The 14,519-nt window shown below is 43.4% G+C and overlaps 2 protein-coding genes across 3 annotated transcripts in view; one reads left to right on the top strand and one right to left on the bottom strand.

Annotated features, from left to right (window-relative positions):
- The window catches only part of P2RX7 (purinergic receptor P2X 7), a gene marked incomplete at both ends in the record, with an annotated part of 40,882 nt that extends 36,986 nt beyond the window's left edge, over positions 1-3,896 (top strand). For both annotated transcript variants that reach the window (XM_080650637.1, XM_080650638.1), the window contains 2 exons: positions 1,796-1,897; positions 3,399-3,896. In XM_080650637.1, coding sequence (XP_080506763.1) covers positions 1,796-1,897; positions 3,399-3,896 — 600 coding nt within the window. The remainder of the gene's footprint in view (positions 1-1,795; positions 1,898-3,398) is intronic.
- The window catches only part of IFT81 (intraflagellar transport 81), a 130,528-nt gene that overhangs the window by 114,983 nt on the left and 1,026 nt on the right, over positions 1-14,519 (bottom strand). The window contains exon 2 of the mRNA XM_080650634.1: positions 11,331-11,494. Within this exon, the coding sequence (XP_080506760.1) occupies positions 11,331-11,359 (29 nt within the window). The 5' untranslated portion in view covers positions 11,360-11,494. The remainder of the gene's footprint in view (positions 1-11,330; positions 11,495-14,519) is intronic.

Raw genomic sequence — 14,519 nt, forward strand, 5'->3', positions numbered from 1 at the left:
GCTGAAATTCCAACTTAGGCAAGCTAGTTCCAGAATCACTATGTTTTAGGTACTTTCAAATATCCAAAACATTTTGTTGAGAGGTGAAAAGCAAACTACAGAACAATACATATGGTATGATATAGGTTAAAAAACTACATACATAAACTAATTCTATGTATTTTATACATGTATAGATAGGCACAAACACATATATTCTATATATTTTTCTATATTTTATATAGTTCTACATGTATTATACACACACACCTCTATATGTGGGGGGTTATATATAAAAATACAAAAAGGCATTGGACATACAAAAAGGGATAACGATTCCTTCTGGAAAGAAGCCTGGGATGGGGGACTAGTCAAAGGGAACTTTAGCTCATCTGTATTGTTTTGGTTGTTTAATTTGGACTTTACTAAGCAGGTCCTCTACACTTGACTCCATGTTTTCCTCCCAACCAATAAGAAATCTCTGGCCCTAACTGGTTTGGCTCAATGAATAGAGCATCCGCCTGCGGACTGAAGGGTCCCAGGTTCGGTTCCAGTCAAGGGCATGTACCTTGGTTGTGGGCACATCCCCAGTAGGGGGTGTGCAGGAGGCAGCTGATCAATGTTTCTCTCTCTTCGATGTTTCTAACTCTCTATCCCTCTCTCTTCCTCTCTGTAAAAAATCAATAAAATATATTAAAAAAAAGAAATCTCTGGAACTTTAAAACATCAGAGGGTTTCTTTGTCTTTCCCTCATCCAAGGACATCCCAGTCCTGTTCTGGCAGCTGAATGCTCAATTCACTGTCCATTGTACATGCATATACAATTTGAAATAAAAATTCATCATTGCAACTAAAAGTAATCACTATTGTCCAGCCGGCGTGGCTCAGTGGTTGAGTGTCGACCTATGAACCAGGAGGTGACGGTTCAATTCCTGGTCAGGACACATGCCTGGGTTGCAGGCTCGATCCCCAGTGTGGGGCATGCAGAAGGCAGCTGATCAATGATTCTCTTTCATCACTGATGTTTCTATCTCTCTCTCCTTCTCTCTTCCTCTCTGAAATCAATTTTATAAATATACTAGAGGCCTGGTGCACAAAATTCGTGCAAGGGTAGGGTCTCTAGGCCTGGCCAGCAATCAGGACTGATCTGTGGGGTGACCATTGGAGCAATCAGGGGGCCCCTGCTAGCACTTGCCTTGGCTGGCCTAGCACTGCCCATTCATTGGCCCCACCCCCCCCACCAGTTGCCTCCCTCTATGGGGCAACAGGTGGGGTGATCAGGGGCCCCCGTGGACCCGCCTTGGCTGGCCTGGGGCCTGCGGGCTGGGGGCAGCTCCTGTGTTGAGTGTCTGCCCCCTGGTGGTCAGTGTGTGTCATAGCGACCGACTGTTCCACCGTTCGGTCGATTTGCACATTAGGCTTTTATTATATAGGATATAGATATAATCACTAATGGCCCAAGATGGAATGAAACTTAGTGGAAATATAAATAATTTAAGTTGCAACAGTATAATTTTCTGAAGATAGTAGCCTAAATTGAGGAAACATAACGAAGAAATTTTACATAGTGCTTGGGGACCTATAAACATTAGGCAGTAAGTTGTGGACACTCTAAGGTATATGGGGTTCCAGTTTGGATTCACCTTTAGACTCAGAAATCATTCATTATTGGTTAGCAAGAGTTTTTGGTTAACTTGTTTAAGAGTTTGCCATTTGCTAAAGGGGAATAATATTTGCTTTAGATACATCCAGGTTTGCAGTTCTTAATAATTCAATACGAAAAAAGAAGTAAATTTTTTTAACTTTCTTTCCCTAGACATTAAAATATGTGTCCTTTGTGGATGAATTCCACATTAGGATGGTGGAGGAGCAGCTACTTGGGAGAAGTCTGCAAGATGTCAAAGGCAAAAAAATCCCAGTAAGTTAAAACATTTAGTCTTCTCTCTCTCTCTCTTTCTTAAGAAAACTTACTATTAAATATAAACACATATAGAAATTTGTATAGATCATACTTGATGAATTTTAACAAAGTAAATACATGCAACCAGCACCCATATGAAAAAAGTAAATATCATCTGCAGAAGTCCCATTGATGTCTCTACCCTATCACTACCCACCCCCAAAGCCATTGTCTTATTCCAATGGTTAGTTTTACCTCTTCTAGAATTAAAAAATATTGTTTTTACTTTTCAATTACCGTTGACATTCAATATTATGTTAGTTTCAGGTGGTTACCTCTTTCAGAATTTTATAAAATTTGAATCCTATAGCATATATTCTATTGAGCGCCTGGCTTCTTTTACTCAACATTATTTTTATGAGAGTCATCCATGACGTTGCATATAGCAGTAGTTCATTCTCATTGTTGTATAATTTCTATTTTATAAACATCCAGTTTATTTACCCTTTCTCTTGCCGATGGATAAATTTGAGTAGCTTCCCTTTGGGGTTCATGCCAATGATGCTGCTATGGTAAACATATGGCATCTAAACATAGGGCATACATTCAGCTTTAGGAGTTACTACCAATCAGTTCTCTAAATGGGTGTTCTAAGTCACACTCTCCTTGGCAGTTCAGGCTGTTGGTCATCTTCACTAATGTATTAATTTTCTATGGCTGCTGTAATAAATTACCACAAACTAAGTAGCTTAAAAAAACAACAGAAATGGCCTGTCTCGAAGTTCTGGAGGCTAAAATGTCTGCAACCAGGGTGTGCTGCTGTGAACATTCATGTATGAGAACTTATTCACCTTTAAGGTACTTGACTCAGACTTTCTTTGTCTGGTGAATGAAGGTGTATGTCACAAAGAGTAGACATTTATAAATGATGGCAATTATGACAATTTCTCTTAGAGCACAACAAAGGGATTCGCCAGTAGAGGGAGCCTGGTGGGAAAGGAGAGGAGCTCAGTCAACAAATATTTACTGACTACTGTGTGCTGGGTATCGGCCTAGGCAGTGGGGATATGACAATAAACAAAACAGACAGGGACCCCGCTTTCATGCAGAAGAATCATCAGGTAAACATATTAATTAAAAAGATCCTTTCAGATGGCAATAAGTACTAGGAAGGATGGAGAATCTCATGGTACAATAAGAGAATGACCTGGGAGGGGCATTCCCTAGATTGGGTGGTCAGACTCTTTTTGGAGAGGTGATATCTGCACCGAGGCCTGGCTATTCTGAATTTCACTTTCTAAATCTGTGCAATGGAGATAAGGACACATAACTCATGGGATTCTTCGAAGGCTTAAATGAGGCCATGCTCGTAAAAGACTATCACAGTCCTGATACATACGTTTAACACACGGTATTGATGTAATATTAAATGTGATTTTGTGAGTTAATAATAAAACTAAGGAACCTAGAACTCTAGGGGTTGTCATTGCTGATAGGTTTGGAAACTTGACTTTTCCAGAGACCCTTAATGGACTTCACAGACTTGTCCAGGCTGCCCCTGTCTCTCCAAGACCCACCCCCCATTCCTGGGCAACCAGAGGCGATCCAGCTGCTTAGTGAGGAGGCAACACCCAGATCCAGCAGCAGCCCGAGCTGGTGCCAGTGCGGAAATTGCCTCCCATCCCAACTCCCCAAGAATCACCAATGCCTGGAGGAGCTGTGCTGTCGGAAAAAGCCAGGCGCCTGCATCACGACCTCAGAGCCATTCAGGAGGCTCATCCTGTCCAGGCGTGCCCTGCAGTTCCTCCTGCTCTACCAGGAGCCCTTGCTGAAGCTGGATGAGGATGCCACCAACAACCAGCTGCGGCACTGCGCCTACAGGTGCTATGCCACCTGGCGCTTCGGCTCCAAGGACCTGGCTGACTTTGCGATCCTGCCCAGCTGTTGCCGCTGGAGAATCCGGAAAGAGTTTCCCAAGAGTGAAGGCCACTACAGTGGCTTCAAGAGTCCTTACTGATGGAACAGAGCAGTCATAGGCACATTACTTCTGCTTGCACCCCGAGCTTCAGCAGCCAAGATCTGTGGCCAGATTTCCTCCGCTGCCACTCTGCATGTGTCAGAGAGCAGAGAGACCTGGGTAGACAAACAAACCAGCCAGAATCCCTCAACATGGACTGAGAGTTAGGAGATTCAGACATCTGTCTCAATTCTGCCCCTGGGAATCTGTGTGATCTAAGGCCTTTAACCTCTGTACCTCAGTTGCCTTACGATTCAACCTACTCTCTTACAGAGATATTGGGAGGAAAAATTGAGACAGTGTATACAAGCTTTCTTGTTAATGCCTAGAGAGCTATATGAATACAAAGCAACTCATGATGAGGTCAGACTAGGATAATGTCCAACTATGAACAAACTCTTTGAGTCTTGAGTCCTGGTTGGAGAATGTGAAGGGTTCAAAGTGGCTACAAATGTCTTGGCCTTTGTCTCTCAGGACCTGAAGGTTAGGTCTCTTCCCCTTGTGTCTGCGCAGCTCTGACTGCTTATCCAATAGTGGAAGTGATGCTGGGTCAGTTTCAAGGTCTTGGTGTTAAAAGGCTGGCAGCTTCCACTCCCTGTCCCTCGACACTTGCTGTGCAGGAAGCCAGCCCTCAGGTAAAGTCTGACTATCCTGAGACAGCCCTGCTGTAATGAAGCCCAAGCAACCATATGGAGAGGAGAGATGACCGACCAGTCCCAGCTTTCAAATCATACAAGCCCAGTCACCAGGCATCGGAGAGAAGCCAGTGGGCTGGTGAGTTGCCTGATTCCATCTGCAGCTCTCCTAGAACTGCTGAGTGGGAACCTAGGCCCCTAAGGGGCTCCAGGGGTGGTCCAGGCTCCCTGAGACCTTTAGGACCTTCTTAATGCCATGACCCTTTAATACAGTTCCTCATGTTGTGGTGACCCCCAACCATAAAATTATTTTTGTTGCTACTTCATAACTGTAATTTTGCTACTGTTATGAATCGTAATGTAAATATCTGATATGCAGGATGTCTTAGGCGACCCCTGTGAAAGGGTCGTTCGACCCCCAAAGGGGTTGCGACCCACAGGTTGAGAACCGCTACTTTAGACCCTTCCAGAGCCTGCTAACCCATGTCTGCAACTGCATGAGACATCCCAAGTGAGAGCTGACCCATGAACGCACAGAATAAAATTGTTTTAAGCTGCTAAGTTTTGGGTTCTTTGTTCTATAGCAACAGATAACTAGGACAAGAGAGCAAGCCGGACTCTTGGGGACATAGACTCAGCCCATACCTTCCCTGGTCCTAAAGGTCTCAGGAAACCTGGACCACCCCTGGAGCCCCTTGGGGGCCTAGGTTCCCATTCAGCAGTTCTAGGAGGGCTGCAGATGGAATCAGGTAACTCACCAGCCCAGCCCTGGAATCTGTCCAGTCTAACTGCCAAGCTGCCCAATACATTCCAATTGCATCACATTCCTATGACTGGATATATCCACTGATGTTAAAAACTGGGAAAGGCCGCCTTTAAGCTTTTAACGTTCTGTGCTTTGCAGCCAATTAAAGTAGATGCAGTCTGGATACTACTCAAAAAGCAACCTATACCCAAACCTTTACCATCCCCAAACATCAGCCCCTAAAAATATGCAAATGGATAGTCCCAGGTTGTGGGATCCTCCTGCAGGGTTTCCTCTTCATGGTTTTGGACACAGAATTGACTATTTCTAAACAACTATTGTGAAGAATAAACAGAGACCACTATTCAACACTGTGATTAATGAAGGATCTGTCAGGTTTTTTATATATACTCTAAGATTTACCATTTTTGATACTTTTTTAAAAACAGCAGCTTTCTTTTGTGATCCAGGATTTTATCTGGCTTTCAACTCAGGAACCAAGTTCATTAGGTCAGATTGCACTGTCATTTTTGCAACCTTTCCAGTATATTTTTAAAAAGTGGGTTATATATATGACTTCTTCAGAATGGAGATTCTTACTCAAGAATTCTATTAACAGCTACAGATTTCCATTCTGATGGCCTCTGAGTCTTTATACCTTTATTTTTTGGTGCCTGATTCCTGATGAGTTTCTGTCACCTTGTGGAGGCCCCAGATAGAGGCAGAATTTGGGGTGATAATCACTGGATCCACCTACTGTTCTCCTTCCCTTCCCCACATATGCTTTAAGTGAGAGGGTGATGTGTGAGGTCAACAGTGTGTAAAATATCTGACACTTCCTACAAAGACATGCATCATGTTTGAATTTTTATTTTTAGTCTCCTACATAAAATAATGTCATCGCCAAAGGCACACCAAGGAGAATCACATTTTGTAGGACCTGTCTTCTTGTACTTCAATCCATTCTTCTGTTATGGTAACTGCACAATACTCACTGATTCATCTCTATATCAGAGATGTGCTTTCTTGTAACACTGATTTCATGCAGAATAGGTAACGGACTTGCATTTCTCTCCTTAGAGCGGTGGTTCTCAACCTTCCTAATGCCACGACCCTTTAATACAGTTCCTCATGTTGTGGTGACCCCCAACCATAAAATTATTTTCGTTGCTACTTCATAACTGTAATTTTGCTACTGTTATGAATCGTTATGTAAATATCTGTGTTTTCCGATGGTTGTAGGTGACCCCTGTGAAAGGGTCATTCGACCCCCAAAGGGGTCGTAACCCACAGGTTGAGAACCGCTGCCTTAGAGGAAACCATTTTTTAAACATTTCCTAATTCTAACTTGGCAATGTAGCTGTCTTAACCTGATTGTTTTGATAATAAAACATAATGTATAATTCATGATTATTGAAATGTTTCTTTTCCTTCCTTTTCTCAGAATATCACCAATCAGTTAGCTTGTTCACAGACACATTCATTTGATACATATATACATACTAGTAGCCCTGCGCACGAATCCATGCACCAGTAGCTCTCTGCGGGGCCTGGCTGCTCCTTGCCCGCTGCCCAGAGGCTCTCCGCGGCCCAGAGGCCCATCTGCGGCCGGGTGCAAAACACTTGCCTTGTCTCTGGGGCGATGATGCAAGTGTCCCCCCACCCCTGGCCGCTCTGTGCCCGCTGCCCAGAGGCCCTCCGCAGCCAGGGTCGAACGCTTGCTTCCTGACACACAATTTCCATAGGATCCAGCTATGGGTGCCGCCAAGCATTCCGCCAGGCCGCTCACGCTGCCCGCTCTCAGCGGCCGGCCCCCCTGGGACTGGGAGACTCTAGTGGGGCTGAGAGGACTGGGTGCCGCCATCTTGTAGCTATGGGTGCCGCCATTTGTGATGGAGTGACAGTTAATTTGCATATTACCCTTTTATTAGATAGGATATATGTATGAGTATACATATATTCATTAAAGCACTGTAACATAAGATACATATTTGGTCTTTGCCCCCACTTCCTGACACAGAATTTCCATAGGATCCAGCTATTCCACTTCTAGGTATATACCCAAAAGAACTGAAAGCAGAGATTCAAATGGATATCCATACACAAATGTTCATAGCAGCATTACTGACAACAGCCAAAAGATGGAAACAACCCAAGTGTTCATCAACAGATGAATGGATAAACAAACTGAAGACTATCCATAGAGTGGAATAATTATTGGGCCATAAAAAGGAATGAAGCACTGATACATGCTACACCACAAATGACCATTGAAAACATTATGCTAAATGAAAGAAGCCAGGCACAAAAGATCAAATGTATGATTCCATTTATACAGAGTATCTAGCCTAGGTGAATCCATAGAAATAAGAGAACAGATTGGTGGTTGCCAAAGGCTTGGGGAGGAGGGGAAATGAGGAGTGACTACATAATGATATGGGGTTTCCTTCTAGGGTAATGAAAGTCTTTTGGACCTGATAGATATATTTTGGCTGCTCAGCACAGGATACTGATGCTGCCAGCCATTCCTTACATTTGCCTTCCTCTTAGATACATGACCATGGTAAAGAGTTGGGACCTCTTTAACTTCTGTACTTGAAAACTAGGTTAATAGTGATGATGTATTTTCACTTAATCCCACAGGCCCAAGCTTTGCACACTGCTTGAACCTATGTTCTGAGTATTTTCAAGAGACAAGTTAAAGATGATTTCTCCACTCATATTTTAAATTTCTAATGCCTTTATTATTATTTAAATTATCTAGCCAACAAAAATCTCTCCTAATAGTCTGCCCACTGATTTTTCTATTAAGTCATTTGAAAGTTCTTAGTTATTATTCTTGAAAGTAAGCGTCCAACCAATTATTTTTTTAGCAATAATAAATCTAAATGTATATTTACATTACTGATAGAATTTCAACATATAAAGGATTTAAGGAGGGGTTTTTTTCCCTTCCAGCTACAACTAGAATGTTCACCTACATTCAAAAGTGAATATCCACATCCTAACAACAAATCCCAATGACAGGCCTAATTCATATCACTGACATTGATACTCTGATTAGAAACGATGGTTACTTATGTGATACCACAGTCACTGACCACATTCAAGTTCAAAGTGGTCAAAACTGATGTTGAAGTAGGCCTTCTGAAGGCTGAGACCAAAACCAAAGCCAAATGGCAGATTTAGGCCAAACAGAATTATGAGGCTGATGATGCCCCAAACCTAGTTAAAAGTCCTACAGCAGAGAGAGGGAAGAGATTAGCATTCTGGGTAATTCTCAGGACAGGAAAGAGGCACCCTTTACTCTAAACTGACCCAAAGAAAAACTACCATTTGTCACCCCACTTTCCATGGAATTTCTTACTGACAGAGAAATGGAAAAAAATAGAAAAAGGGAAGCAACCGAAGAAAGCGACAGGATGCTACCCTCCATAAACACTTCCTGTTGGTTGTGCTAATTTACAACTACAAGCCACCCATCTCACGCCTATCTGCATAGCTCGAGTCACATTGGCCTAACACTCGAGAGTTGAGAAACTACTCCAATGCACAGTGTTCGCTGATTTTTCAGGGGCTAAACTTAATGACAGAAAAGAATTGGGAAAAATCCCAAGACAGTGCTTTGTGATTTGCTTGCATGAACTTAGAGGTTCTTTGAATCTGCACCCAAACAATCATCATCAACTTGGTGGTTTTGGAGACTGATGAGTCCATCACTCTGGAGCATTTTAAGGCTACATAATGAAAAAGTTAAAAGCAAAGATTCTGAAATCCGACAGACATGGACTCAGATCCTGATGCAACCATTTGCATTATTTAAATCTCAGTTTTACTTCTCAATGCCCACCTCATGGTTCATGTGAGACTGAAAGAAATGAAGCCTATAAAACACTTAATAGGGTCTCAGCTCTTATTATCATAAAGACTAGAGGCCTGGTGCATGGATTTGTGTACCAGTGGGATTCCTCAGCCTGGCCTGTGCCCTCTCGCAATCCAGGACCACTCACGAGATGTCGGTCTGCTAGTTTCAGCCCCAGGGATCAGGCCAAAACCGGCATTCCGACATCCCCTGAGGGCTGTAGTAGTGTGCAAAGCAGCAGGTGGCTGGCGAGGAGCCCGAGCCCGAGCCCAGGCCAGGTGCCACTCCGGCTCATCCCGCCCCACTGCGCCTGCTGCCACCGCCCGCTTGGTAGTGCTGCCTCGGAGGCAGGAGAGGCTCGCGCTGCCACAGCTGTGCTTGCCAGCCATGAGCCCGTCAGTCAACTGAGCAGCACTCCCACTATGGGAGCACACTGACCACCAGGGGGCAGCTCCTGCATTGAGTGTCTGCCCCCTGGTGGTCAGTGCACATCATAGCAACTGGTCGACTGGTCATTGGGTTGTTCAGTTGCTTAGGCTTTTATATATAGAGAAGATGATGTCACACTAGACATTCACAACAACACCTATCCCCATTCTTTAGATAAAAAGACAGGCTCCCAAAAAGCAAATGGCTTGTCTAAGGATGCACAACTGGCAAATAACCTTATATATCCACACTCACAGTATCCACTCCTGAATACTGTTGGTTTTCAGTAACATCAGACACACAATCTCCACAGGTCGACCTCAAAACTCCTCCATCATCTCTTGTATTCCTGGCTTTTCCCTTCTACCCATCTTCTATTCTCTGTTGCCTATCAAAGGATGTGGTCTTCGAGGTCTTTTTACATCCTAGAGATCAAATGGCAAACGTGCTGGGATTTTAAGACACAATTACAAAAATAGTTCTAGTTCATCTGCAAGAATATCATACTCCCCACTTTCTCCACTTCTATAACCTGTAATTCACTCCACCCACTGAATGGGAGAAAATATTTGAAGATCATATATCATATAAAAAATTGTATCTAAAACATATAAAGAATCTTTACAACTTAGAGACAACTTAATTAAAAATGTGCAAAGGAGCTGAACAGAAATTTCTATAAAGATATATAGAATGGCCAATATGCACATGAAAAGCCCAATATCATTAATCATCATGAACATGCAAACCAAACACATATATAAATTTACATATATGCATATTTAATTGAGTACAGGTAGATTATATTCCATGTTAATTTCTTTCAGGGCTACTAAAGGGATATTAGAAAATATTTCTTTTAAAAGGGACATTGGGTCTGATGGGTTTGAGACCCACTGATGCAGCAGATAGCACAGAGGATATCTGTGATCAGCATATGGCCTTTTAGATAAGAGTCAGGTTGTTTTTTTTCTGTTCTATAACAGCTTCAGCCTCAAGGATTCCACGGGAAAGCAACAACAAAATTAGAAAATAATTTATCATTATTCACTTTTGCTACCAACTTGTTCTTCATTTATGAGCTGTTTCTGGAGGTATATGTAATTATACATTTGGACCACATGTACTAGTATCTGTTAGTTATACAATGACATATTTCACAAGATCTGTGCCAGATAAGTGAATCTTACATCTCTCAATGCCTGAACATTTAATGTAAACAATTTTTTCATTGAAGATAACTCTGAACAAAGGATATTGCTTCATCTGACTGGCCTTTTGTGGCTCAAGGCTATTGTGACAAACATCATTCTTACCATGCTATAACCAAATGACACCCTAAGGCACACCGATGTTGGCCACTGCTGGCCTCTCAACTAAATGGTCCCAGACTGATGAGCTTTTTGGAGTCCTTGGCTCTGCTTTTTATAGAAACTTATTTCTCTTTATGGGCTATTATTGCTGTTCTTAATACTGGTGTCCTCAGGCAGTGCCTCCCACCTCTTTCTAATTTGCTGCCTTCATACAAACAGTTAACAACCACATTACTGGTGACAGTATTATATCTTTCATCTCTTGGAACCTAGCACCATAACCAAAGTATTTTCAATTCCAACTTTCAGAAGTGTACCAGCTCAAGGGGGAAAAAAAGTACATTTATTACAAAGTCATGGGGGTATCTTAAGGGCAAAGGTGAACAAAGGGGGCAGAACCAGGAAGTAGAAACTCAACAAAAACCAAAGAGACCATTTTCTTACTCTCACCTCTGTGTTCCTTTGCCCATCTGTGTCATTCTTTGATCCTGCAGGCTCCCCTCCTTGGCTTCTCCACCAAGATGACTCTGCCATGGCCTTGGCCAGGTAGCTCAGTTGGTCGGAGCATCATCCTGATACACCAAGGTTCTGGGTTCAATCCCTGGTCAGGGCAACTGCAAGAATCAACCAATGAATGCATAAATAAGTGAAATAACAAATTGATGTAACTCTCTCCCTTCCCCTCTCTTTAAAATCAACATATTTTTAAAAAATAGATGACTCTGCCGCAACTCCAGAGGTTACTCAATTCAGTTTTACAAAGCGATGCCTCTCTCCCAGTGCAACCCTTCCAAAGGAGACCATCAGATTGACCCTGTTTGGGTCAGGTTACCCCTGTGGTTCAATTGATAAGGTCACAGCATAAAAACGGGTGCTGGGGCCATCTCTGTGAGGAAGGGCAGTTTTTAGAGAACATTGTCGTGAGTGAACCGGCTTCACATGCAACCAAGGACACCAGATAAGCCAGACTTAGGACTTTAAGATAAAAATACGCTCTGTGTGAGGGCCTGAGGTTTTCCCCTATGAAGAAAGAACATGAGGTTTGGCCCATTATTTTGTGGTATATACTTTTTTTTCCCTGAGAACCTGGTTGTCTACTCTGTTTCTTCTTAAAATTTGATTTATAACTCACATACCATAAAACCTGCCCTTTTAAAGTGTACAATTCAGAGGCTTTTAGTATATTCACAAGAGTTCTGCATCTAAATTTTCCAGAACATTTTCATCACCCCCAAATGGACACCTCATACTCATTAGCAATCAGTCCTAATATCTCCTTTCCTGGAAACCACTAATCTGCTTTCTGTCTCTGTGGATTTGCCTATTTTGGATGTTTCAAATAAACAGAATTTATACAATACTAGAGGCCTGATGAACGAATTCGTGCACCAGTGAGGTCCCTTGGCCTGGCCTGCAGGATCAGGCAAAAACTGCTCTCTGACATCCCCCGAGGGGTCCCGGATTGCGAGAGGGTGCAGGCCAGGCCAAGGGACCCCACCGGTGCACAATAGGGGCCAGGGAGGGATGTGAGAGGTTGGCCAGTTGGGGAGGGACTGCAGGAGGGCTCCAGGGCATGTCCAGCCCATCTCGCTCAGTCCTGATTGGCGGGACCCCAGGAGCAAGCTAACCTACCAGTTGGAGCATCTGCCCCCTGGTGGTCAGTGCATGTCATATCGAGCAGTTGAACGGCCTTAGAATATCATTAGCATATTACACTTCGATTGGTTGAACGGATGACCAGACGACTGGACACTTAGCATATTAGGCTTTTATTATATAGGATGTGACCTTTTAGCCGGGCTGGTGTGGTTCAGTGGTTGAGCATCGACCTATGGGCCAGGAGATCATGTTTGATTCCCAGTCAGGGCATGTACCCGGGTTGTTGGCTCAATCCCCAGTGTGGAGCATGCAAGATGCAGCCAATCAATTATTCTCTATCATCACTGATGTTTCTATCTCTCTCTCCTTCTTCCTTCCTCTCTAAAATCAATAAAAATAAAAAAAAGTGACCTTTTATGTCTGGCTTCTTTCACTCAGCATAATGTTTTCAGGGTTCAAGTGTTGTAGCACGTATCAACACATGATACATATATTTTTATGTAGCATGTAGCATATCTTTTTATGGCTAAATAATATTCTAAATAATTATGGCTGTACCACATTTTACTTATCCATTCATCAGTTGACAGGAATTTAGGTTACTTCCACTTCTTAACTATTAGAAATAATGTTGCCATGAACATTCATGTACAAGTTTTTGCATGAACATATCTTTTCAATTCTCTTGGAGATATACTAGTATATATGCATATATACATATATACACACATATATATACAAGATATATATATATATTATATATATATGTACGTGTGTGTGTACACACACACACACACACACACACATATATAATATAGAGGCCCGGTGCATGAAATTCGTGCACTTGGGGGGGGGGTTGTCCCTCAGCCCAGCCTGCACCCTCTCCAATCTGGGACCCCTAAGGGATGTTCGACTGTGGGTTTAGGCCCAATCCCTGGGATTGGACCTAAACCTGCAGTCGGACATCCCTCTCACATTCTGGGACTGCTGGCTCCCAACTGCTCGCCTGCCTGCCAGCCCGATGGCCCCCAACTGCCCTCCCCTGCTGGCCCAGTTGCCCCCAACTGCCCTCCCCTGCAGGCCTGGTTGCCCCCAACTACCCTCCCCTGCCAGCCCAGTCACCCCCAACTGCCCTCCCCTGCTGGCCTGGTTGCTCCTAACTGCCGTCCCCTGCCAGCCCGGTCACCCCTAACTTCCCTCCCCTGCAGGCCTGGTCCCCCCCAACTGCCCTCCCCTGCAGGCCTGATTGCCCACAACTATCCTCCCCACCGGCCATCTTGTGGCAGCCATCTTTGACTTTATGGGGGCGGCCATCTTTACTACATGGGGTGGCCATCTTGTGCAAGGGCGTGAGGGTCAATTTGCATATTATCTCTTTATTATATAGGAAGATATATAGCATATAGTGTGTGTGTGTGTGTGTGTGTGTGTGTGTGTGTGTGTGTGTGTGTGAAATTGCTAGGTCATATGGTAATTCTGTTTAACACTTTGAAAAATTGTCAAACTATTTTCCAAAGTGGTTGCACCATTTTACTTTCCCACCAGCAATGTGAGGCTTCCAATTTCTCTACAACCTTGCCATCTTTTTAAAAATATGTATTTTTATTGATTTCAGAGAGGAAGGAAGAGAGAGATAGAAACATCAATGATGAAAGAATCATTGATCGGTTGCCTCCGGCAAGCCCTACACTGGGGATTGACCCTGCAACTTGGGTATGTGCCCTGACCAGGAATCCAACTGTGACCTCTTGGTTGATAGGTCGAGGCTCAACCACTGAGCCCGGGTGACCCTTGCCAGTGGGGTGAAGTATGTCATTGTGATTTTGATTTGCATTTCCCTAGTGACCAGAGATATTGAATATGTTGCATATCCTTATTAAGTATTTGTGTACCTTCTCTGGAGAAGTGTCTACTCAAATCACTTGACCATTTTTCTCACCTGGCTCAGGCTGCTTCCTCCCCTGTCCTGCAACTAAGGAAGTATCTGAACTGGCTTAGGATGTGGCCTGGCTTCAATTCCAGGAGCAATACTTTACAGCA

The sequence above is a fragment of the Plecotus auritus genome, assembly GCF_963455305.1.
Source record: "Plecotus auritus genome assembly, chromosome: 13".
NCBI classification, from domain to species: Eukaryota; Metazoa; Chordata; class Mammalia; order Chiroptera; family Vespertilionidae; genus Plecotus; species Plecotus auritus.